At 41.7% G+C, this 26,154-nt stretch overlaps 1 protein-coding gene across 24 annotated transcripts in view; it reads right to left on the bottom strand.

Moving 5' to 3' along the window:
- LOC309713243 (microtubule-associated protein tau-like) overlaps positions 1-24,584 on the bottom strand; it is a 38,724-nt gene extending 14,140 nt beyond the window's left edge. For 2 of the 24 annotated variants that reach the window (XM_082544706.1, XM_082544704.1), the window contains exons 1-9: positions 24,394-24,580; positions 14,508-14,640; positions 11,760-11,915; positions 10,375-10,467; positions 9,704-9,775; positions 6,473-6,493; positions 1,931-1,959; positions 921-1,061; positions 593-653 (exon numbers count right to left, since the gene is read on the bottom strand). In XM_082544706.1, coding sequence (XP_082400832.1) covers positions 593-653; positions 921-1,061; positions 1,931-1,959; positions 6,473-6,493; positions 9,704-9,775; positions 10,375-10,467; positions 11,760-11,915; positions 14,508-14,622 — 688 coding nt within the window. In that variant the 5' untranslated portion in view covers positions 14,623-14,640; positions 24,394-24,580. Of the gene's footprint in view, positions 1-592; positions 654-920; positions 1,062-1,930; positions 1,960-6,472; positions 6,494-9,703; positions 9,776-10,374; positions 10,468-11,759; positions 11,916-14,507; positions 14,641-24,393 lie in introns of all 24 variants that reach the window. The other 22 variants (XM_082544698.1, XM_082544687.1, XM_082544705.1 and 19 more) reach the window with 22 other exon arrangements.
- Positions 24,585-26,154: the final 1,570 nt, after the last annotated feature.

Below are 26,154 nucleotides of genomic sequence, written 5' to 3' on the forward strand. Positions count from 1 at the left end.
TACAGACGGGACAGACATGAGTGAGAGATAGGAAAGGGAGAAAGAAAGAGGAAGGAAAGGAAAAACAGAAGGGGAGAGGGACAGTGAGAAAGGGGGGGAGAAAAAAAAATTGCTTGTACCTTCTGAGATGGTGAGGCACAAGCACTACAGCACGGCCTGCGTTGCAGACAGCTTGGTGTCTATCAGGGACTACAAGTGACTGCAGCAACCTGCAAGCAACCAAAGCAACTACCACTAGGAACCTCTAACAACCACTCCCAGCCGGCGAACACATATTTTCCAGATGGATGGATCTCGATCAATCAGGATTTGGCCCAGAAGCTGATATCCAGCAGAGAATTACAGAAGGTGTGAATAAGAAGGGTCAACACTGTGAATATTGACTCTCTGCATAAAGAAATTACCGAAATATTTAACTGAAAAGGGCAATCACAGTCTGCAAACTAAAAGTAAATTTACAGCCAAACCCATTTGCTGTAAAAATGAGCGTGTTTCAGGTTTAAATGATATGGCTAATACAGTCCGCTTTAGGCTTCCATACTAAAATCAGTAAAATAAAAGTTGAGTTTAGCACAAAGTCCTCGGCTCGTACCTGGTTGAGCTGCAGTTCTGGCAGAAGTTTTGGCCCCTGGAGTCTGAGACTTTGCACCGCTCTGAAAGTCACCACAACACTATTTTAGTTTCCAGCAAAGAGACGTCTTGGAGATGGTTGAATGCAGTAACATTGCACACTAATCAGTGGGGAATTGATGAGTTGTTTCTTCATATAATGTTTGGTGATAATAGAGGGAGGAATCAGGTTCCAGTCCATGTTTTTCTTTGACCGTTTCAAACAAGATTCAGTCAGCGAGTGTGAAGAAAACTGAGCGAGTCAGTCGGCTCACGTCTGAGCTCTAAGCTGCATTCAGACCTGTACTTACTCCAGGCTGCCTGGGCCCTGTGCTGCTGACTTTAATGGGGATCGAGCTGTGGCCATTTCGGGAGGATGCAGGTGATTTGGCGCCCTTGGCGGTTATGGACGGTCTTTGAGGGGAAGAGGTCGGTGTGGTGGCAGTTTGAGTCTTTTTCATGAAGAGGAAGAAATGAATGAAAAACAAAAGGTCCAATGACAATGACCACAAAACAAAAGAATGATTAAAAATAACTGAAAGATGATAAAAATAAAGGATTTTTTTATGACATGAATAAAATGTTCTGGTTTATTATAACTTGGATCTTGTTTTTACACAAACAAATGTAGTGCCAAGAGAGGGGATAGTCCTAATATGGTCATCTCAGGCACAGAAGCCCCACCTCCCTGCTGTTTAGATAGGGCGTCCAATCCAATTTATTCTTATTATTATACTTCAAGGGGGTGTGCTATTGGGCAAATCAGGCAGGTGCATGAACCAGCTTTTATAGAGTCGTTGGTTCAAGTCGAGAGGCATCATCCTGGGAAATGAGGCCAGTGCCTAAAAACTGCAATTCCTCCTGTGGCCACTTGAGACTTGCTCCAAATGTGAGTGAATCTCCGTAGACTTGCATGTTAAAATGTCCAACACAGGCAGGTGTAGCTGCTAGCTGCTTATTATGAATCACCTCCACTAATTGGAGTCCAGCAGGTTTTTGATATTGGTGCTTTTGCAGCATTTTGATGGGATTATATAATATATAAATATTATAGTTTGCAGTGTTTGTGCTCCAGTTTGAGTTAAACTGCAGTATTTTCTTAGTCTGATAATAAAACAGTAGTTACTGAGAGCTCAACACTGTCGCTGGAAGGAGTTCAGTTAAATGTTGAATATATGTGATAGACATGGGTAATAATACGTCGTGTTTGTTAACTAAAGAAAATAAAACCAAAGGTTTTAATAAACCAGAATATTTCACAACAACTAAAAGGCATAAAGAAATGAGCGACTGAACCTAAAAAATGCCGTTGGTGACGTACCTTATCTCCGTTATCCATCACTCCTTGAGCTATAGAAAAGAAATAGAAGCAAACTTTAGCTTTTGGCACCTTTTTTTAAAAGCTTAATATCTATATTATATTTTCATATCCACCCAAGTGCAATAAGTTAAGACTTTTGCTTCCATGAGCGTGCCAGAATGCATTCTCATGGAAAGTGAAATGAGTGATGTTGGGTATGCAGCATGCAAGAAAACACATAAAACAAAAAGGTGGCTTTTTTTAGGGCTGCATAACCAGCAAAGTGAGCAGAGATGGAGAGATGAAAGAAAAAAGCTAAAGTGGGGGGAGGGAGGACGACAAGCTTCTCCTCGGGTCAAAGTTAACGTCCATAGAAACACTTCGGAGGGAGAGTGCTGCATAACACAGAGCAGAAGCTGCGTTGGAAATCAAAGGAGTGGAAGGAGTGAACTGAAGAGGACTGGTTCTGAACTGGTGAACATGACAGCACACAGACCTTTGAAAACAGCGACCGGCACCAAAGACTTTCTGGCTCGGGTGCTTTGGGGGGGCGTTTTCTGGAGCTCGGCGGTGCCGGTGGTCTGAGCCACACCGCTCCTCATCTCTGAGTCATTAGAAATGTCAGGCTTTGAATAGCTGGCTGTATGTAACGATGAGTCACCGCTGTTTTCAGCTGCCGTGTCAGATGGCAATTTGTTAAAAAGGCGCTGCTTCTTGGAAAGGTCTTCACAATGAGAATCGGAGCTAGACTGGAGCGCACTTTGCGTATGAGGAGCCCGGGGTGTTTCTGACGTGATATTTTTGCTTCCGGAGTCACCGAGGGGCTTCGGAGCTGCTCCTTCAGCAGTCAGTCCATCGTTTGTTTCTTCAGAAATGAGCTCCTCGCCCTGAGGAACACACAAGTTTCTGTCCCCAATGGATGTCAAGTCCTCCAAAGCCGTGCTGCGGACTAAAGACATTCCAGAGAGGTTGCTCATTTCACTGAGGCACTCGGAGGCGTCGAGACTGATGGCCCTCTGAGGATCTGCAGCTCCTGCCCACTCAGGGCTCCCCCTGCTGGCCTGCATGTCCCGTTTAATCTCTGCCCCGCAGCTGAGGTCTTCAGAGACCCACGAAGACTCACTTAGCCTCTTCCCACACTCTCCCACTGCTTTGCTTCCTGGGTCCAGAGAGCAGGAAGCTCCCATGAAGTCAACGCCCTTCCCAGCGTCTCCGTGCAGATCGGACTCTGCAAATCCAAACTCACCACGGACTCCAGAACCAGGCCTCGCTAATTTGTTTGGAAAGCAGATTAATGGTGACATTCACAGCAGCACTTGTTATCCATCTCCCCAATGAAACAAAAAAAAAAAAGAAAGTGGAGAAGTGATGAAGGAAAACAAAAGACTGTTTGATTACCCAGAACAAACACCAGACACTCAGAGAGCTGTGAGCGGTGATGATGCAACACAACAAACCCAGAAGTGATTAAAGGTGGAAAAGTGTGAGTTCACATGAAAACAAAATAAAAAATAATGCATCACAGTTGGGTGTCAGACGGAGAGATGATGCATTCCAGTGAACACAACACACAGACCAGTGATTTATGCTGTTACAGAATACGTGATTAAAATGTGATGTAAAGCCTTTCTGAGCCGACTCTAGCAGTGCAAAAATAACGTATCCCACCCCACAACGGACCTCTAAGTACACACACGAGTCTGGAGTGTTTCACAAGAATGAATTTGGACATTAATATCGTACAGTTATGCAAAAACGAATAATTAAATGATCACACAAAGAAGCAAATTTCCACATTCTGACATTAAATGATAAAAACCTTAAACAGTTATGTAGTTAAATACATGTATTATTAATCAATACATTTATTTTTCCTTAAACATATAGAATTATCCATTAACTTATTTGATTTGTATTTAATTGTTATTTTAAGTAGTAGTATGAGCCACTGGATTCAGGGATGCCAGGTCATGATGCAGAGCGGACCACAGAGTCTTTATTATCAGGGACCGTTGTTAAAGCAGGTTTAGCCCAGTGCAGAGCTGTTTCTATTCAGTTTCATTTACAGGATCATGTTTAAGTTGAAGATTTGTCATTTTTCTTTTTCCAGTTTGATTTTTCTTTAGTTGGCTGCACTGCATCCAACACACTGAGCCACGGTTGTGAAGAAAGGAATAAATATTTATTTCTGCCTCCACCAGTCGGTCAACCTTCACAGTGACCTTGAGCCCGAGGACAGTTTGAGGGAAGACGCACTAGGCGATCACTGTGTGCAAGTTTCGTGATGAATACTCTGAGCCTAGAAGAAACATTTGCAAATTTGGACACCTTGCCGTGGCACAAGGTCATCAGTTCTTCAGCTGAATTAGCCAAAAACGTCATAAATTCCTTCGACTTTGATACAATACGGAGGCTATCCATGTACACCGACGTGTCAGGACTACGTTTACAGTATCTGGTCAAACGGTCAATATCAGAAAAACTATTCATTATAACACATTTTCCCTTTAAACTGAAAATAATGTTCAATTCCAGGAATCTCGAATTGAAAACTGCAGATGCTCAAATCTAAAAACAAAACAAAATAGAAAATAGAAAAAAATGTAAAGACTGAATAATAATTATAAAAAAGTGCTTTATTGTTTCTTATTGTTACCGTAATGGGTGAGGGTTAGTGCCGTTTTAAAACTATAGAAATACTCTAAAAATAAAATAATGAAAAAATAATAACTTGTGCTAAATTATTATATTTACATATTGCGCAAGTTTGTTGTTTTGAACTTTTAAATGATGCTTGGTGTAATGTTTAGATGGAGGCGGATGATCTGCCGACCCTTACAGGAATCAGCCGAGAGGAGAAGGTGGTGTTTTTAACCTTTAATCCATAAACGCATCATTAAAGGAAACTGATGCAGAAATTTTAAAGATGTGCGTGTTTTACCATTTAAATAAACTGAAGTGACTGATTACATCTGAATTCAGGTGGAACACTCCAGACTCTTTAATATAGTAGCAGGAAAATCAGAAACTGTGGTCAGAGGTTTACATATGCAGACATGGATGCTGTGGTGATTTCAGCCTTATAATTATTTCCTTGAACAGTTTTTTTTCCAGAGGTGGAATGATTGTACAACATACATGTTTAAGGACTTGGGTAACACGAGTTTGAATATATTAAAAATATGAAATTGTAGACACAGGCTCAGATATATACATACATCCACTTAAATCTTTGAATTAATGGTGTTGAAGGTTCTAACTTGACAAAGCAGAGGTCTATTAACTTCTCATTAGTGACTGTGATTGATTAGAGCTGGTAGTTCTTCTTTGCAGCATTTGGAAGTTAGAAAGGTTCTTGGAGCCATTTCTAAAAAACTGCAGTTTTAAGATCAGCAGTTTGAACAACTGCATGAAAGTAAAAGTTATTCTGTCACTGCTTTGCTGAGGAAGACCCAAACTGTCATCGTCAGATGAGAGTAAACTGGTTAGGATGTTCAGGAACAACCACCAAGGCTCAAGCCTACCATGAAACTGCCTGAACACCAGCATGGCTGATCACAGTGAAGCAAGGTTTACATCTTCAGGGATTGAGAAGATGCCAAAACAAGAAAGCCCTCCAAAAATCCAAAATCCAATGCTCCAACACCAACACCTTCAAGCTTGACTGAAATTTGAGACTTCCCCTTTACGGACAAGCCAAATGCCTTCTGGAGAAAAGCCTGATGACCAGGCGAGACAAAGATTGTTTGGTCACCATGATGTTTGGAGCACAGGTGAGTGATGTGGGTCAGGTCTGTCATGGTGGTGGTGCCATCAAACAAAGTGGATGGAATAATGAAGAAGAAGGACTATTCAATTCAATTGTATTTATATAGCACCAAATCACAAACAAGGCTGTCTCAAGGTGATTTATACTGTAAGGTAAAAACCCTACAATAAAGACTATACATGTATAAACTAATGGCCTCCCCAAAGCACCGACCTCTACGCTTTGATTTGAAAATTTGTGGATTACGATTAAAAGTCGAGTATGTGCCAGGAAACCAACCACTTTAAATTAATTCCACTGATTCTGCCATGAACAGCGGGCAAATGTCCAGACAGAATTATGCCAACAGGCTTGTTGATGGATACAAAAAACATCCGGCCGAGTTGCAACTTGCTAAGGGACATTTAAACTGATATTAGTGGGAGTGAACCTATCATTTTGACCATGTGTGGCTTAGAGAAAATCAAAAAAACTTTATTTGTTTTTGTTTTTTAAAGTCAACAAAGATGTATGTTGCACAATCATTGAACCCTGGAGAAAAAACAGTTTGAAGAAATCATTAAAAGCCCAAAATTACCACAATATTCATGCGTGTCTGTAAACTTCTGACAACAACTGTAGAGAATAGAGGATCCATTTAATTTAACACTATATGGAACATACTAAAACACAACAGAGTGATCAGCTGCTTCCTCTCTGAGGTTGCTTTCATTGCACCTAGGCTCATTCATATCTATCTCCTGCAGTAAATAAATACTGTCTACGTGCAATCAATAAAACATACAACAGCCTACCTGTTGAAGACGCTCCTGCTGCTGATGGAACATAATGAGACAGATGGAAAAGATAGAGAGCTCAGTCAGTAATGGCTCTCTGTCACTCGTGTGTGATTAATACACCCACCCGGTGCAAACGAATCAATAAAAGCTTGCATACAGCATGTCTTCAGTCAAAGCAGAAAGCCCACAGCAAATACAGGTTAGATAAAGACATCATTCAAAATCATAAAGATGGATAAGCAGGCTTTTATTTTCTTGCCTCGTGCAGCAGTACCACACTGAACGCTGCTCTGTGTGGTACTTGAGCTGTTTTAAACATTACCCTGGCTTTCCCCGCAACCGTGCATCTGTTTAACAGATCACAGGACTCTTAAATCTGCCTGTGGTCTGGACGTTCCTTTCATTCTGAAATAGCCAGGATGTAACCATCTTTTTGTTTAAAAAAAGGGGGACATGTTTGCCTCTCGAGCCTTCTTACGATCATGTTGCAGTTCTGGAAGGGGCCGCATATATAACCGTCTGAAAGTAAGCATTGGAAGAAAAAAGCAAAGCCAAAACAGAAACCCAGAAACTCTGTTTTCCAGTGAAGATACTGAAAGAAACGCACAAACATACAGAGCAGCAGCAGGAAGCTTTGGTCACTTTGAAAAATACACTTATCAACTTTCTTCTGTGAGAGTTATCTAAGAATAAGAAGTCATAAAGGTTCCTCTGGCATCAGTGACGACTCACCATCAGCTTTTATGTCATTTTACAGCGTGCAAGGTTGAGCAGGGCGACTTTTAACCAAAATCATTACCCTTCTCTAAACCTCACCAAGTAGTTTTTGTGCCTAAAACTAGAGATGGACCGATCCGATATTACGTATCGGTATCGGTCCGATACTGACCTAAATTACTGGATCGGATATCGGAGAAAAATAAAAAATGTAATCCGATCCATTAAATATCACGAAAGCACCTCACAAAACTTGCAACACGCCGTAACTCACCTCAGAACGTTAGCACGTCGGAGCAGTATGCATCACGTGATAGAGCCACTGTGGCATGCGGGACCTGTCGGTGGTCTGGATAGCATTTGGAGCTTCGCTAGCAACCTGGCATTTCATCTCCGACAAAGTTATCCCCGAGAGAAGTAAAGCAAGTGTGTAAGTCCATCTCTGAATGTTTGTAAAGCATTCCTGCGTTAAGCTTAACGAGCGACTGCCTCTCGCTCTCCGGCTGCTACTTCAATCATGAAACTGCTTAATGATCAGCTGATCGGCTTTTCTGTCGCGAGTCCGTGTCTCTTGTTTGTTTTTGGCCCACTTTGCACCAGAAAGAGGAAACCAGCGGCTGAACAACAGCAGCACATTTAAGCTTGATAAGCTGTTGTTAGAATTTATTTAATATTACTTTCTACTCGAGGATCTTTTTCTACGTAGCTGACGCTGGTAACTGTGCAGGGGCGGATCTAGCAAAGTTTAGCCAGGGGGGCCGATAGGGCATTAACAGGGAAAAGGGGGCACAAAGACATACTTTTCTTTCTTATTCTCATTTAAAATGTCTAGCTTTTAATAAATAATTATCTGACACCCAAAGTTTTAATTTGATGTAAAATGAATAAAGTCAATTACTGTATATAGTGACTATTAAGTCTAATATATACACCCTAGTAAGCTATAGTACTTTTTCCTTTGGGAAGGTACCATCTGTGCAGTCTGCAATTTTGTTGAAGAAAGATGTTGAATCTATTTAATATTTCTTGAAAAATAATTGATTTCTGTGCATTTTTTTTTTCACACTGCATCAAATTAAGGTTGATTACGTCGATTAAGCATCATGAGGTGGAGCGTGAGGGGTGGTTCCCTATTTTTTATTTTTTTATTTTTGTTGTTGCTGGGAGTTGGAACCCTATTAGTTAGGTTTCTTAATATTTACGCTAAGTACTCTTTAAAATACCAGAATAGTGAGGATGGTGTAGGTTTAAGTTTATTAGATTGATCAGTATTGCTGAACTATGAAATATTTTTTTGTATACAGGTATAACAGAATAGCTTTAGTGTAGTTGTTGTTTTAAACTTGAGTATGAACTTGCAGACTTGCAAAATGCAGCAAGATATTTTAAAAAACAGTTTTGTTGATTAAAAAACACTATATCGGATTCATATCGGTATCGGCAGATATCCAAATTTATGATATCGGTATCGGTATCGGACATAAAAAAGTGGTATCGTGCCATCTCTACCTAAAACTAACCAACTAACCAAACAATGTGTGAAAGCGAAAGAAAATGGATATGAACAACAAAATCCACAGAAAAAAGTGAAGCTTGCAACAATCTTAACAACATTGGAGGAATTTCTGAGAATAACCAGAGTGTTTAATGGTCTGGGAAGAACGTGCTGAAACACTAACACTGTTCTCACGTCTGTACACGCAAAATAAAGACAATATTAGCTACAGTCAACCAGCTTAGCATATAATGAGCTATGTTATAATGGGTAACAGAGACAACTAGCTGACATGATAGTTATAGGTGCAAAATCATATAATTTTAACTTTGCTTTACTGCCGTGTCTCTTAATGCATATCTGTGGAGACAGAAGGTCAGTCCACTAATAAATTCATTAGAACTCCCCGAATTTTCAATTTGGTATCTATTTCCGATGGAATTTTCCTTTTTCTTCCTCTTCCCAAAATGGGATACCAACTTTGGTCTCCTGCATGCACTCAACCTCAAATTTTGTGAGCATTTCAAATGTGAATGAAGTCGACCTCTTCTGTAGTCTCAACCGGCAGATGGCCCCGCCCCTCCCTGAGCCTGGTTCAGCCGGAGGTTTCTTCCTGTTAAAAGGGAGTTTTTCCTTCCCACTGTCACCAAAGTGCTTGTCATAGGGGGTCTCTGTATGTATTATTTTAGGGTCTACCTTACAATATAAAGCACCTTGAGGCAACTGTTGTTGTGATTTGGTGCTATATAAATAAAACTGAATTGAATTGTAGTTCACATGAGAAAACCTTCTTTTAATAAATAACTGAGTGTTACAGGACTTGTCAGGGGGCCTCCTGCTTCCACTACATACATAACCCACGTAAACAAGTGGAGTCTCATGCTAAGCTAAGCTAAACTAACAGCTGTAGCTGCACATCTCATCGAGTAAGTGTATTTCTCAAAATGTCCTGCTATTCTTTTAACGATGCTGGGGAAACAAAAGGAAGCACGAGCAGCAGAAAAGAGGCAGCAGCTCAGCGTCTGGAGGCGTACCGAGTTGCCCCTCGTCTTTGCTCACGGTGCTCTCTGTATCTTCAGCTCCTGCTTTCTCTGCAGGCGCCTCTGCTGTTGGATAAATGGATCTCAGTCAAACATCAACAGGAATTGTTAAAGTCTAATCTGACACTTCATCAGGTTCACACAGCTCAGGCTAATGTTGTGTTTACTACCACACGTCAGCAGCTTCAGAAGCTGTTAAAGAGATCAAGGAGGTTTTTCAGCCCGATGACTTCCCACCTCGCTTCGCTTTGAAAAAGCTGTCAGTCTCAGTATTTATGATCAAAGCCTGCTCGACCCGGGCTGGAGTGACGCTACTGTGGCCACATCGTACAGGCACAGAGGGGCATTGTTTTCCATGTTAGTCACTGATCTGTTCATGTTCGCTGGCTCTTATTGCACTCTGTGTGGTAACAACACAACTCGCTGTAGAATCAGGCAAATCAAAAGGTTTTAGCAAGAAAACTCAAACTTGAATCATAAAAGTTTAGAGTTAGGGAGCAAAAGAAAACCAGCAAACCAAGACGAGCGTTTCTCTCAATAGAGCTCTAAATGAAGAAGATAAATCAAGTGATGATTTTCACACAAACTGAACCATGCTAAATAAGAGCTAAAACACGGGTTAAGCTGCAGCTCAGGCTTCATGTCAGAAGTGCAGGCGGGCGTACCGGGCTGCGCCTCGTCATCACAGTGGCTGCTGTCTGGCTGAGAGAGCTCAGACACAGAATTCACCCCATTCTCACTGAGTGCTGCTTCATCCTCTGCAAATCAAAGGTAAACTGGAGGTCAAAGCCGAGGTAATCGTGACAGAAACTTGGAAAAAACCAACCACACATGCTGCTTAGAGGTCAACTGTGAAGCAGAATTCAAAATGGTTAAAAGGCATCAGCGGCAGTCTGACATTTAAACCCAGAACCATGAAAAGTCTTCAGTCGGCTCTGTTTAAGGAGGTAACACATTTATTCACAGTCTACTCACCTTAAAACAATAAATACTGAACTACAGCAGAGCTACTGCCTCGATTTTCCAAAAAGGAAGACTATTTCTGGAACGATGCATTCAGACAGCATCGCCAGCCTCAGCTTGACTGAGGGCTACATGGCAGATTTGGATTATGTTAAGGTCCGGTTTAGAAAACTAGACATATATTTCCTGGATTATACTGTTGTGTGTTCATCAGGTCATCCTCACATACAATCTGCTTCATGTAAAGACTTCAGCAAATCACCAAAAATCCAGACAGCCTAGACGTTTACCCCATTTTGTTAGTCACAAGTATCAGCAGTGTTGGGAGAGTAGATAAAAACAATAGCCTAAAATGTTTGTGTTTTATTAATGAATTATTTATAATAAATAAAAGTCTGGCAGTCAGTTTAGGTCGTATTTGGTGCCCTTGTTTTGCTGTACACCACTTACAGGATATCAGACTATCTTAAATTAATTAGATAATTTAATTAGATAATTATGTTTTTCAGATTTTGACACTAACAAATTTTAACGGGAAGGTTGTTTCATGTCTGCAGCATCCAGACACAGTGGGGATGTGTCACCAAGGCAACCAAAAAACGCCTGGAGGCGTACCACGTCTTTGATGACACCGCCAAAATGTTAAAATCTGTCCCGTTATGGACTCGGACGGTGTAATTCTGTAATTCTGTAATAAATCAACATTATGGGATTAATTATGAAGCTCTGTTTATAATCTCTTAATTATCTAATTTTAGAATTGTTATTACAATAATATTTATGAGGCATTAGATCAGGAAAGTCTCTAACTCTCTTAATTATGACATTTTAAACCCATAACTATGAGATTACAGTTGAAAACAAAATTAAAACACTAAATTATCTCTTGTTTGTATCGCACTTCCTTGCAGATCAATAGATACAGTTTTGAAAGCTCCAATTTTGTATGCATCACTCCAAAGAACTAAGCAAAGCACCTCTAAAGCATCAGATGGCTAAAAGCTCTAAATATCCTAAACGAACTAATCTCACTTTACAAATACGTCACTTTCCACACACCACATCTGCTGCTTAAAGGGATACTCACTTTGTGTTTCACTGCTGATACATGTGTTGTTTACCCCTGCAGATGGACCTGACTCTGTGCGCTGCTTCCTGTTAGCACATAAGATGATGGGAAATGGAAACGGGGAGAACGAATGCACTAGTGAGGGCTGTAAACTGGGGAAAGCTAGGCTACGTACTAATTAGCCATGTGGTTGATTTGGGTAGATTAGAAAAAAAGGGGAGAACACATTGCTGAGAGGTCTGACACTGATTATTCGCTCTGTGACGAATAAATCTGTCCAAACACAGTGAAGCAAACACGATGCATCTTTAGCCATTTATCTGCTCTTCGTTTACGTTTCAGGCATCAAATGGAGCTTTCTGAAAATGCTTTCTGTGCTGCGTTAAAGGCCCGATTGTTTATGGACTGAATTGCGAGCGAACAGTGGAGCTGGATGGAGACGGGGCTCTTTCTCAGGGGTCTGACCCAGATGCCCGGATTACAGAACACAGTGCAGCTGCAGTCGAGCATGTCTTCTATCCATTATGTAAGAGATTAAAACAAAGCTCTGTAGAAACTCAGGAGCTCGGCCTCCACCCAGACGACAGTGAAATTTGGTTTAACTCTACTTTTAAATTCTTCTCTTTGACATTCTTTGATGTCTATTCTAGGATTAAAGCTTTAATTAGAAACCCTTTACCTGTGAGCCCCACACACAGCTAATACATGCATTTCATACGTTGTTAAAACACATTAAATTGTAGTTTAATATAATAATTAATATAAAGCATTTAAATCCTCTAATGAAGACAAACTGGATTTTACAATTTGGCAACTGTGTTTAATTAAGATGTCATAATCTGTTTACATAACAGCCTCTTTCCATCAGTGCTACAAAGGAAAACGACAAATCATTTACTCCAGGCTTTTATATGCTTATAAATGCTAAATAGGTAAGAAACTTAATAATAAAAGTGTTTATTGCACAAAAGAGCAAAGCTGTTTATTCTTTAGCACAAAGTTTCATTTATATTTAAATATTAAAACATTTTACATAACTTCCACTCAAACATGCTGTAATTTCAGAGACATTTTTACAGTTCGCTATAATTAGCAGCTAGCTCAGTCTATGTGATGTGATCATAGAGTTTGATTACAGCCTGCTAACGGCTCTCCTCCTATTTATCCACATGTAACATTTAGCCTCAGTGTTAGCAGTGACGCAGTGATCAATCAGTCAGTTTTATTACCGGGTGGGATCATGGTGGCTACGTCCATCGTTGATCCCTTTTCAGGAAGCTGTTATTAACACAAGGAAGATAATACCTCAGAGGTTTTATTGTTGTGGGCACCTCACAAACCTTTAGAGCTTAACTGCAGATGAAGAGCGGTTGACAACAAGTACGAATTTAGCATTTTTCACATTTCATAATCAGACGGATTTTTGTTGCTGGTGTACAAAATGAGTTTGTACTTCTGTAGGTCAGTTTTCATCAGACTAATAATATATAAGTCTTCGGGTATATTCAGAGACAACACGTTCTCACTCCAAAAGCGTAACATTTTACGCTAGGTGACAAATCGTCAACATATTACGTTTTCGGCTACCCACCACGTTCCTAAATATGAGAACCGTATGGACTCAATCTACACATGTTCGCTCTTTTTCTTCAAATCGCTTAGAAACACGCTATTTAACATCATTAAAGTCCTGGTTAAGGTCAGGAAAAAGGTTAGGTTTAGGGCTGGAATACAGGGCTGGAACGTCTATTACTGTGGGAGCGTCATTGCACTGGATTTCGGCCATAACCTGCCGCGTACCATAAGAACGCCGAAGGTCAAAACGTTGTGACAAAACGTCGGCATGTTACGCCTCGGGAGTGAGAACGGGCTGTCAGAGAACGTGTGGTACACACCAGCACTGGACACTCGACTGTGAGCCTCAGTGTAGGTGGACAACGGAGGGAAAATATGGAATGATATTAAAATGATTCATATTACACTGATTTTTACTTAAAGTTCAACTTAGCTAAGTTTTTACAGTTAATTATTTGTGGTAATAAAAGTAAGTGATAAAAAGGAGGTGATAGATCATCGATAGGCCTCTCCTGTTCCTACAGTCTGAGCTGAACATATAAAGCCCTCACACGAGCTGATCCCGGATATTAAACCAAAACCAACGCGATGGCTCACTTGCACAGTTTTTCCTCATACTACAAAAACCACATTGTTGTCTCAATTTTTTCCTTAAAAATAATACTTTTCCAAGAGTTTCCAGAGGTGTTGTATCACATTGGATCCCCCTGATTGCATAAACCCGCTCTATGCTTTTATACTGATGAAGAGTGGGGTCATGTAATTTCCTGTCTTCCCTCTACTAGAGGGGCGGCTAGCTACGATCAATGAGAAGCGTGGAATTGACAGATTCTTTGGACGTGCACCATCAGATAATCTTTTGTATCCTTGGAAACTGAACATGCGTAGGTCTAACAGCACAAAAATAGCATCATCTCTACTCGTGCTGTGAGAAATAATGGTTTGCAGACAGAAGAAAAGAAAGCTGCTCATTGTTTAATCCAAATCATCTGCCAACCAAAGTGCAGCAACATCTCACAGCTCTCTGTCATCAGACTGATTTCAGACCCACCAGTGGAGCTCAGAGGATTCACAAGTTGAGCTGAAGCTGGAAAAAGATCTCATTAAAGACACTTTCTTGTCATTTTTAGTGAGTTTGCATTTGTGTGTTGGGTCCTATTTTGCTTCCAGACTGTATTTCTAATGTCTGACCTTTCATTTTGACTCCGTTCTCCTGGTGGTGCTGATCCTTGATGGTCATGTTGGCTAAGGAGCTGCTCATGGTGTCTCCAGAACTGTAGCTGTTCGCGTTGTTCACGTACTCCATTGCCAGTCGCGGGTCGGGCTGCAGGAAGAAAAAAGCAAATTAATGAAGTACTGAAGGTCCAGGGTGTGTCACGTTACACATGTCAGCTGAAAGTAGCTGACAAGCAAGAAAATGGCTGTAATGATGGCGCACTTAACAGACACTTTGTCTTCCGGCCTGCAGAACAAGCCCGTCACCACAGAATGTAAACAGACACTGTGCCTGTGAAAACCTTGTTATTTATACATCCTGACGTGGGGTCAGCGCTTCAGGTTACAGCCTCACAGACAAAAATAGTGCCCTCTGCCCATGTGCACGCTGTCCTCGCTGTGACAGGGCTGCACTTCCTAAACACCCACTGACTAACTGCAACAACAAGTGCAGCCACGTCTCAGCCGTGGCAGGCAGGTCATCAGGATGCAAACGCTCCCCACTGTACAACACAACACTGACGCTCCTTCAACCGCCGAGATGTGAATTGCGTCCAATCTCATAAAAAGAGGATTACATGTCAGATTAAACCCGAGCCTCTGGTTACATCAGCGCTTTTCAGCTTGAATCATATTTTTTCCCTCTCCTCTGACACAAACACACACACGCGGACAGTGTGGACAGCTTATGCCGTAATCAGTCTGTGCATCCAAACTGCATGCCCCGAGTTTGTTTGGTGATGCAGATTTGGCAGCTTCTGGCCTTCGGTTTCGCCCTCATGTCTACTTTGGCACATAAACATGACACTTTAATCTCTGAGATGTACAATACAGCTTAAAGCGGCTATTATAGTAGCACATAAAATTGTCAAAGTAGTCACGGAAATAAAACAGCAAGTGCAAAAACTGCTGCTTCTAACTCAGCGAGGGAAAGTGGATTTCCTCAAGAATGAAAGTGAAAGTTTGGCCCATTTAATGCTTTATCCTTCTGGGCTTTTCTCTGTTACTGCATTTATTCAGCCGATACAGTTACTCGTTACTTTACAGATTAAGATTTATACATGAAAATACTATGAGCAGCTTATAAAATCGTAATAACCTCATGAACGCTTATTAAAAAAGAAAAACCTGCTCCATCTTCTGCTGCCCTTACTTTAGCTCGATGCTACCGAAATGTCCAGACCTCGCTCACACTAACCACCTCCCCCACTTCTTTCTGGGAGGTTCTGCCCACAGATGTAAGTTAGCTGAGAGACAGAGTGTCTCTATGTCCTGGATCTGCTGCTGGGCCTCCTCCTCATCTAAACACATCACCCAAGAGTTGTTCAGGAGCATGCCAGCCGCATACGGAAACACCTGAACTCTCTGCTTTTACTGAAAACAAATCTCACGAATTCCTGTGACGCCACCTGATGCAAACGTCGTCTTAAGAGCAGCAGCGCCTGAACTGTTGCTATAGTTACCCACCCTATAAAACCCACCCTAAAGGCACGCTCAGCCCAGCTATGCGACCTTCCCTCTGTGTACCTTCATGTCTCCTGACCTTGGGTGTTTAAACAGCGCTCCACATTCAGCACAGATGACAGAAAAGGGACAAGGTGGAAACAAGATCAGGCTTAAGCACCACAGAGAGGCTCGTTTTCACAAAGAAGCTCGATTCTCCTCATAGTTCAATTACACAGAGAATTCATCCAATCACCTGCTGTGAGTTCGTCAAAGCCTGATAGATATTGTCTGTAAAGGTTCTCAGTCATCCAGGTCATCGTAGTTACTTGTGAATAGTGAGTATTTCCAGCAGAAGAAGTGAGGCAAAATAAAGTGTGGCACTCACTTCTATAGAGGAATAAGATCTAGCAGGTCTAAGGAGCTTGGAAAGAAAAGCATCTGAACTTCTTTAAGTTTCTTGTAGACGTTTCACCTCTCAACCGGGAAGCTTCTTCAATTCTAAGAGTCCCCAATTTTAAGCCCAAGGTGTGAAAACAGGCACGGGTCACAATTTACTGAGGTCAATCCTGGGCCATTTGACCTTAGTAAATCACATGATAGAGTGGGGCTAGGTTTCACACAGGTTCACCCACACCAGTTTTCACTCCTTGGCTCATGTGATTAGACAGAGGATCAATACGGGGTCCATGACCCTCTTGGGGACACTCCCATAGGGCTTAAAATCTGGGACTCTCCACATTTGCTCTTAGAACTGAAGAAGCTTGGGCTTTCTTTAAGTTATTAAAAACTCGGCCATGTGGAGCTGAGATACCCAGATAAGTCATTTATACACCCACGACGTAGCTGTTATGTTCATTACCGAATGACTAGGATAAACCTTGTTATAGGACAAAAACAGGAGAGATGGTTCAACAAAAAGAGTCACTAATGTGTGTGATGTACACACAGTATGCTTGGTGTTTACAGTTTAACAGTGAAGGGCTACTTAAACTGTTGTAGCTCACTGCCAGGAGCGAGAAAAGGTGGATGTCAGCTGGAGCCATCCAAAGGCCCAATCCAAAGAGGGCAAACTCTAATGGGCCAATCACAGGACTCCACCTGTCTCAGCATTAAACACAGACTCGCACACTGTCTGGAGAAGCACACCTTAATTTTTCATGTCAACATTAGCCAAGTTGTTGCCATTTCACTCAGCTGTACAGTGGATAAGCTGGTTTCTCAGCTACAGCTACTTTGAGTAGTCAAATTGAATAGAAAAGCGCCAGCCTGTTTATTTGTACTTTAATGATAACAACAACTACATGGATTAAACAACAACTACATGGATTAAACAACAACTACATGGATTAAACAACAACTACATGGATTAAAAGCAGTTTTATTCTGACAAAAAAACTCATTAACATAGGAGGAGGTCCTAATACATTATATAAGTGTGTATCCCATAGGAGCTCTAATGAATAGTGCACTCTCCCGGTCCTCACACACAGTTCCCCAACAAAACCCTTCATTGTAGCGTTACACATGACAGAATCCAAACAACAAGGAGAAGGCAGCACTCGTGCCAGCAAAGACAATCCCTCCGAGAGGTCGTTCACTCTGCATCCGGGAACTCAGACGGTTGGAGAGCAAACAAACTCGAGTCTGATAAGGAGCAGATCCTTCAGATAATCATGTGTACACGAGCACTGTACGTTAGTGTGAATCATATCCTCTGCCTGAGACAGTAAGGCCAAAATAAAGAATCTATAGCTCAAATACATAACAGATTCACCACATCTAATTTTAAAAATAGAGGCGATCTTAAGCCCGTTATCAGAAATGCTCGGGCGGAAGCAGTCCTGTAAACTCTCCTTCCCAAGAGCATTTCACTAATTTCGGTCCTCTGCAAACTTTACAACAGAAACACTTTAGACGGGACCAGCACCTCCTTAATGATTTGAACTGGGACAAAAACACACACACACATTTCACCTGCTGCAGAAAGGGAACGTGACAGCAGTCTTTGTCGCAGCTTCATGAGGGGGAAAAGCCTCAGAGGGCTGCTGATGCAGCTTGTTCCTCTCAGGGGCGTGTGAAAATGTGATCTTGGCACAGACCGTGCCTCTGCAAGGAGCTCGGTCAACAGGGATGTTGACACAGCTCCAAGAGCTCTGAGCACTCAGTGAGACAAGCAGTCTGAAATTAGGTGTGTGTGTGTGTGTGTGTGTGTGTGTGTGTGTGTGTGTGTGTGTGTGTGTGTGTGTGTGTGTGTGTGTGCATTTAGCTCAAATTTAGAGCAAGATGCACTTTATTTCCTGTGTTTCTGCTGTTTCCCCTAGTGCGACAATTAAGATAAGTTTGAATCCCTGCAGAATTCCTGATATGTTGCTCATAAAGATTAACCATAAATTGTATATAAAGCTGCAGCCGCACTTTGGCCACTGTCATGTTGGCTTTTAGGGCCAAGAAGGGACCATATTTAAATGTTAATGGGTTGCTAAGTCAGCAGCTAGCAGTAGACACAGGTATCTGTTAAGTGCTTCCAACTAACCAAACAGTAAAACTGAAGAATTTCATTAATCAAAAGTGAAACACAAACTACTTAGATGTGCTGTGCCATGTATTATTTCCCATTAAACACTTTAGCAGCACCAACAGCTTAAACACAATCGAGTGGTGAGGACACCTGCCAATCAAAGAAACCACGCCCATAACTGCAGAATCCAGAGAGACGAGTTATAAAAAGGTTACCCTGTCAGCTGTTATATCTGTAACAGGCTGCAAATGTTTATTTCTGATATAAAGTTGGCTACTAGAAGAACTCCAAACCTGCAAGTCATAATGATCCAGAGTTAAGTGGACTCAGATTTGACTTTACAAACAGTTTGTGCAGCTTCCTTTATAATCTGAACATGTAGAATTACAAATATGCAGCAATCTGGGGACACTTGAATAATGAAAATTATGAAATTGCATTATTCTTAAAGCCGGCCCAAAAAACAGAAAAATATAAAAGGTTTTAGTTGCTAATTATCCTTTATTGACAAATAATAATGAGGGTTACTGTCTGTATAAGTGGATGAGTGCCAGCACGGGTCCTTAGCTGCCCGTTACGGATCATCTCTGCTAATTTGAGTAACTGAGCTGTGCCTCTTAACTGTGTTTGTGCTTTCTGGAGCATTTTAGTGCAGCGGTCCCCAACCTTTTTTGCGCCACGGACCGGTTTATGCCCGACAATATTTTCACAGACCGGCCTTTAAGGTGTCGCGGATAAATACAACAAAATAAAACTAGTACCGGTACCGAAAAAAAGAAGATTTATTCATAACACACGTGAAAAGACCCAGGAAAACCGAGTAAACGATAAAAACGATGACAAAATAACGCTGAAAACCGATAAAAACCCTGAAATCCATACATTTCACACCTGAGCCTCAACTCTCGCGGCCCGGTACCAAACGACTCACGGACCGGTACCGGTCCGAGGCCCGGGGGTTGGGGACCGCTGTTTTAGTGGACTTATCAGAAGTCTTTGCTCCAGTTTTAATGACTTTCTTCTCTTTTTGTATGTTACTTTGCACTAATTAACACTATCTCTTTCAGTATGATGCACAGATACAGCTTTTGAGCAGCGTTTGCCAGCGTTAGCTTTTATATTAGCACTCCATCTTCTTGTCCAAATATGGTCTTCATAACAGAACTTCACAAACCAGGCTATGTCCATCTTTTATATACAGTCTAAGGCTTATTTTGAAACCATAATAAGACAAATCCAGTTCAGTCCTTAGCATTTTTACAGATTAATTAAGTTTTATCTACGGATTGATCGAGTCATGGTCTCAGCTGCTATGTATTACAGAAGAAACCTGGGCAGATTTTCTGTTTTTAGTGTGCAAAAACAAAGATATTTCATTTACACTGACATAAAAGTAAAAACAAGCAGCAACTTCACATCTGAGAAGCTGAAACCAGATTATATTTAGCATTTATACTCGACAAATCCCAACAACTCTCAACCAATCTAATGTTATTGACCAATTCATTGAGTGTGTGACAGTTTTAGAGGTAAAATGGCTCACACTGAGAAACAAAGGCATTCGTCTGATGCCGTGTACGGGCCTGCCGCCTCACCAGCCCTGCGTGTAGCTCAGCTGAGAGACGAGGATGCTGCTCTCATGCTTGATTGCCTCTGTATCTCTGACCTACTTTGCTCACCACTCGCTCTCTCCCTCTCTCTGTGCTCTGGCCCAGCCTCCGGCAGCCAGCACACTCTGACTCTACCTTCCTAATGTGGGCCCGGCCCTGCAGCGGAGGAGCTGAAGGTGGAGCCCGTTTCCATTTTCCCCTCCATCTAAGCGCTGGAGGGGAAACATCTTGCAGGGCCGGTCTGCACACGGCACCACCCCGACGTCCCGCATCTACAAGCAGCTAATGTTTGCAATATTTCACCTTCAGGATTTCAGCCACGCCCTGCTCTGCTATCTTCACACGCATCCTCCTTTCAGTTCACATTCAAATAACTGGCACATAATCAATGCCAGACTTGTACTTCTAGGTTCCAAAGAAGTAAAAGACAAACCGCGACATTTCTGAGGCCACAATGTTGCATTATGGAATTCAAGATATGAGGAATTCTTCTCATGTTTGCACGGCGCAGACTGTTAAATAATCAGGGACTCCAGCTGCTGCTGTATGTTCACAATGAACACACACACACAGGTTTCCCAATGCAATGAGCCAGTCCTCAGTCAGCATGGTGCCAATTAAGTGTGTACAAGAATGCAGCTGAAATCCCGCTGTGGCATTTCTTCTTCTATTTAATGAGGCAACGCATCCAGAAAAAGGCTTGTTTTGTGAAACTGTGAGGTTTATCTTGTCCTTTATGTGTTCAGTAAACTAGAATCAATGCATAAAGTGATATCAAAAAGATATCTTTTAAATCAAGAGTGGTATATAAATGTGGGTTACAACTTTCAAACTCTCTTGATGACATGCTCAAACTTCTTGCAATGTTCAAATAATTTAAAACAGGGAAAGAGCAGCACACGGACATTTTTGAGGAGTTTGAGCCTTTTTAAAAATAATAAAGTAACTTAAAAGAATATTTCCTTAAATCAGTAGCTCAGCTGCCTGTTTGAGCTCTGAAGCCAAATAAATCTGAGTAACTTTTAGAAAAGCTCCACTCTGGAGACTTAATTGCTGTGGTGCTGTTTATTCTGCCAGCCTAAGCTCTGCAGGCGGGTCCGTCCAAACTGAAGCCGGCCGGCTGGATGCGGTCGCCTTTGGACTCGAGCCAACAGGGGCCAACAGGCTGTCAGTCTTTGCTAAATGGAGCACTTCAGTGCGGACTCATTTCATAATGCCCGACGCTTGAGGCCATGATGGAGTCAGCAGTCACATTAAGGAGAGTGACTGATTTATTTCAAAAGAGCTGCACTGCTCACATCAGCCTGCATCTTTAACTACATTACACACGTCTGCGTTTTCAGTTCTTTAGGTTTTCTTTCAGCTTCGTCGCCAGTTCTTTTGGATTTGCTCCGTTTGTACAGCATACACACCCGCATACCAGAACAAGTGTCGTGTGTAGAAGGAAAAGGCTTTAAAAGTAAAAGTGCCATCATAAAGTTCTGGACTCAAACCGCATTTAGCCAATCTCCCCTTCGGGATCTTCTCCTTATGCACTGCTGCTACTGTTTTAGGTGGACATCCAATTCTGACTTGACAGTTCAGGCTTGACGTTTTCTAGCCAAGTGATGACGTGTCTAATGCTTGGGACTGTAATAATCCTGTACGACCTCATTCTTTGTTAAATGATAGGACTGCTCCTAGCTACACTCCTGACCTGATGCATCGCTTTCAGGCTGTTTGGTCTCATCGCCGCTGATGATTCCCAAAAAGGAGGTTGGGTCAGTTTGAGACCTTTGGCTTTTTAACCACACCTTTTTTCACTTATAAACTGCTAATAGAGCAATGTAAAAATACATCATAACAGGTAAAAATACAGTCAAAATCAGAATGTAAAGGATCACAGAATAAGTCTCAGAGGTGGTCGGATGATTGATGAGTGAGTGCTTCTGAACAAATCTGCATATAGTTCCCTGTCTTACGAAGCCTCGGATGATTTTACTTCTTTGTTCCTCAAACAGCTACTTAAATGAAAACATCTGAGTGGTCTGGAGCAGAAATGTCTCTTTGGTGAAAACAAGAAACCACAACTATGGTGAGACACAGGCTGGGCAAGCTGGTCTTTTTTGTGGAAAAATGTCAGAGTAATACATGTTCCAGAGTAAAAAGCTTGACATGTTAAGCGACTAAAAGTAGGGATGTCTCGACTTCTTCTATGTTGATTTTGATGCTCACAAACTTTGTGTGCTGTGCTCCAGAAACCCAAAATACAGCCAGTGTACATGCGTCAGTATGTAAAAATAACCTTCCCAAAAATATATCATGTAGAATTATCAAGCTTATAATCACATATCTCAAAGCTAAAATCTGGACCCAACATATTTCTGGTCCCTGACAAACCAGGTGGCAACTTAACTGATATCAAACATTATTTCATCTACATGCATAAAAGCAATCGTACCAAATATGCTGCACAGTGATTTTTCAAATATAACAACACACTGACAATGTCTTTTAAGTTCTGCTATAATGGAAATATGAAACTTTCCTATTTTTATTGACATTTTTCAACAACTCTGCACCGTCGTCTGGCTTGTCTGCAGTTGAAATTGTGCTTCATATTGCCAGCATTCAATTAATTATGCATACAGTAAGAAGTGGACCTGGGACCCCTGGCTGGAGATGTGTGCACTCAGTTGCCAGCTTTGTTGTGCTGCTAATCCAACTAGACAGGTTTGGATGCCCAAATCGAAAGCAGAGAATCAGCTACAGTCTAAAGGTTTTAGAGGATAGATGCCTCAAGGCTGATCTGAACATGTCCAGCAGTGTTTTTTGGGGGGAGGAGCCCCTCTCAGACCTCCCTGTGCACATACCAGCGTGTCTCTCCAGTCGTGCCCAAGTGCTGCAGAAACTTGCAGAAGGATGTCTGAGTTTATCAAAAAAACAAAAAGATGGCACTGAGATGTGTTTCACTGCTTTCTGCGCATCAGTTGGAATGGCTCCCAGCTGCGGTTACTGACTACAACATGCCCGCTCCTCTTCACTGTAATTGTTACAGAAATCGATGCAATGAGTGAGAACCAGTGAGGGTGGGAGAGAGGTGTGTCCGTGGAATGAGACGAGAGATTCTCACTCCAACATCCCTCCACCAAACCAAAGAGGAAAAAATGACATATTGTTCATGTGGCGGGCACAAAGGGTTCGCGTTAAAAGGCTTTCATGCACCTACTGTGGGTCAGATCGCGTCCGCTGACCCTGGGAGGATTACCCAAGAGCCCATATGTGTCAGATAAGCAGCCTGGTTCACTGCACTGGCCGTGTGACAGCACACGGAGACATGGGCGCTCTCCTCTGTTTATAATATGAAAAAAAGGCGAAAAAAAATGGGCTTGGCATTTGCGCACAAGCACTGCTTCATCCCGATTTCCAACACCATCCGCTCTCGAAACAATACAGAGACGCAGGGAAATCAATTAAATACACCAGGGGCTTCTCGTTTTTGCGTCTATTTACATGTCAGAATCTCACATATTAAAATCAAAGGAGCTGGTTTGTGAGGCAGCTAGTCTGGAAAGCATTTAGGCCTCAGATGCAAGAAAGAAGCGAAAGATCCAGAATATCGGGAGGGGAGGGGGGTGCATACAGCCATAAATTCACACTCAAAGCCGACGACACAAAGAACACAAGTGTTATTAAATTACAGTAAATCTTAGAGAAATAACACCGCTTTGTTGCCCCCATGGGATTCTTTATTAATGAGATTATAAATACTCTGGAGGATTAGTCTCGTTACTGCGCGCCAGCAGCAGAGTGGCAGTAACGAAAACAGGACCTGCTCCGGAGGATGATGGAGACATTTTTTTTCCTCTTGAGGAGGAAGAAAAACGCTGAATGTATCGTGTTTGTAGGGAGGTGACTGCACCTCCAGGGCTGGTGCGATGATGGCTGCAACAAAAACACGTTTCTCTGTTTATTGTAGGTCGATGGAGGAGCAGATCGCGCACAATGAAAAGCGTGAGCCCCGAAAACACGCAAAATGAAGCTGCTGCAGGAGAATCTGTGCTGTCATGAGATATAAGAGAAAAAAATACGCCTCGTGTTCAAGTGCACGAAATTTCTATACGTAAAACGCGCACAGGCCCAACCTCTCCCACCTCATGCAAATAAAATATCAAGTGACAGGCCGAATGCCGACGCAGAATTACGACGCGGGGTTTGAGCCGCACGTCGCCCGCTCTCCTGATGTTTCGGTGTGATTGCAGCCACACCGGATCGGTTAAATAAAACAAATATGTCTGGGTTTTCTTACCTGAGTGCAGACAGCGGTCTCGTCTCTTCAGCGGCAGTCGCTCACCGGGCGCGCACGGCTTCTCGTCGCAGTGCAGGCGCAGGCCGGAGCGGGGCGCTGTGGAGCGGCGATGACTGCATGTCATGAAATGCAACCTGTCTGCGCGCAGCAGCCTCCAGCCCATTTGCTTTCATCTAGGGTGTAAACAAAGAGGTGCAAAGACGGATGTTTTGCTCTCAGTTCTTCTGTTTATGCAGAAACAGCCCTGCACAGTTATATAGACAGCTATCTACACACACAAATAAGGACATTTTAAAAGGAATTTGAAGGTTTTAAAATGTCTCAGTCAAACTAACTGACTGGTAAATAGTAACTGTAACTGCAAAAAAAATCATAGGATCCTTTTTTTTAATCTTTGGCAATTCAACTGTCAAACAGTTGCCTCAAGGTGCTTTATATTTTAACCTCCTAAGACCCGAACTCTTCCACGGCATGCATTTTTAATTCCTCTTTGATATTTGGACATATTGGGGCCCGATGAATGTAAAAACAAAGAATTACCAGATTTGATTTTATTTTTTTACCTTATTTTTGTTTTTAAGAAACATGAGAGCCACATATGAGCATATTTGTTTAAAATTTTGAACAGTAGCAGTAGCCTATAATGTCCTCGTAAGTGGATATCAGGCCCTTGTAGAGCAAAATTGAGTATTTTGGTGTAAATAACCCAAAATGTGATGTCCACATATGTGGACACCAGGTCCTAGGAGGTTAAGGTAATGATCCTACAATAATACAGAAAAACTCCAACAATCAAAAAACTCCCTTTCATCAAGCATGGAGGACCAGGCTCGTGGAAGGGCAGTTGCCAGTTGTGCGTCCACGTGTGACCACTTCCAGGCCAGTAACATCTGCACAGTATCCAATCACTACTGAGGACATCATTTGATCTTTTGCAGCCTCATAGAAAGAAGGTCCTGAGTTTGAATCTACCAGCTGGGGTCTTTCTGTCTTTCTTCCCCCCACAGTCCAAAGACAAGAATTGGTGATTCTAAACTCACCCTATTAATGCGAGCCTAGATAAACCACCTCCTGTGTGTTAGCCATGACAGATGGATAGACCCCATGGATATGACCCCAAACTGGATAAGCAGTTTAAAAAATTATAGATATTTTCAAGACAATTTCAGAAAAAAGAAGAATTTTAAACACCATCTGACATACCCCTGGACCTTACTGTTGTTAAATCAGAGCAAATAGTCGCAGGAGGTTCAACACCTGTTAAAAAGGCTGAAACCAGAAAAACAGAAGCTGTTACACAAATATCTCTTTAAATCCTCAACTAAGAAATTTTAAAAAGCCATTTTTAAGATGAAGATTTTACTGAACCATCTGACAAATGTGCTTAAAAAAATAATTGCATTACATTTCATATTTGCTACATCTGGGATAAAAAAAATGCTTAAAAATGTATTGTGTAATATATTTCGATTTTTTCAGGAGTCAAAAAAACACACAGATGATGTTGAAGGCTCAAAAACTCCAAAAAACCTCATGTATCACATATGGTACACTAGGCGTTGAAGGGATATGGGCAAAATGCTTAGCTGTCCACATACTTGTGGACATATGTTATGACATATGATACATGTTATGTTAGTACAATACTATATTATTAGTATATTTGCCGAAATATCAAATATATCGAGTCAGTCTGTAACATTAAACATTATTATTTTCCATATTATCAACAGCAGCATACTTTTGTTCATATAAGTTCAA

The sequence above is a fragment of the Aulonocara stuartgranti genome (assembly GCF_965226115.1).
Source record: "Aulonocara stuartgranti genome assembly, chromosome: 8".
Lineage (NCBI taxonomy): Eukaryota > Metazoa > Chordata > Actinopteri > Cichliformes > Cichlidae > Aulonocara > Aulonocara stuartgranti.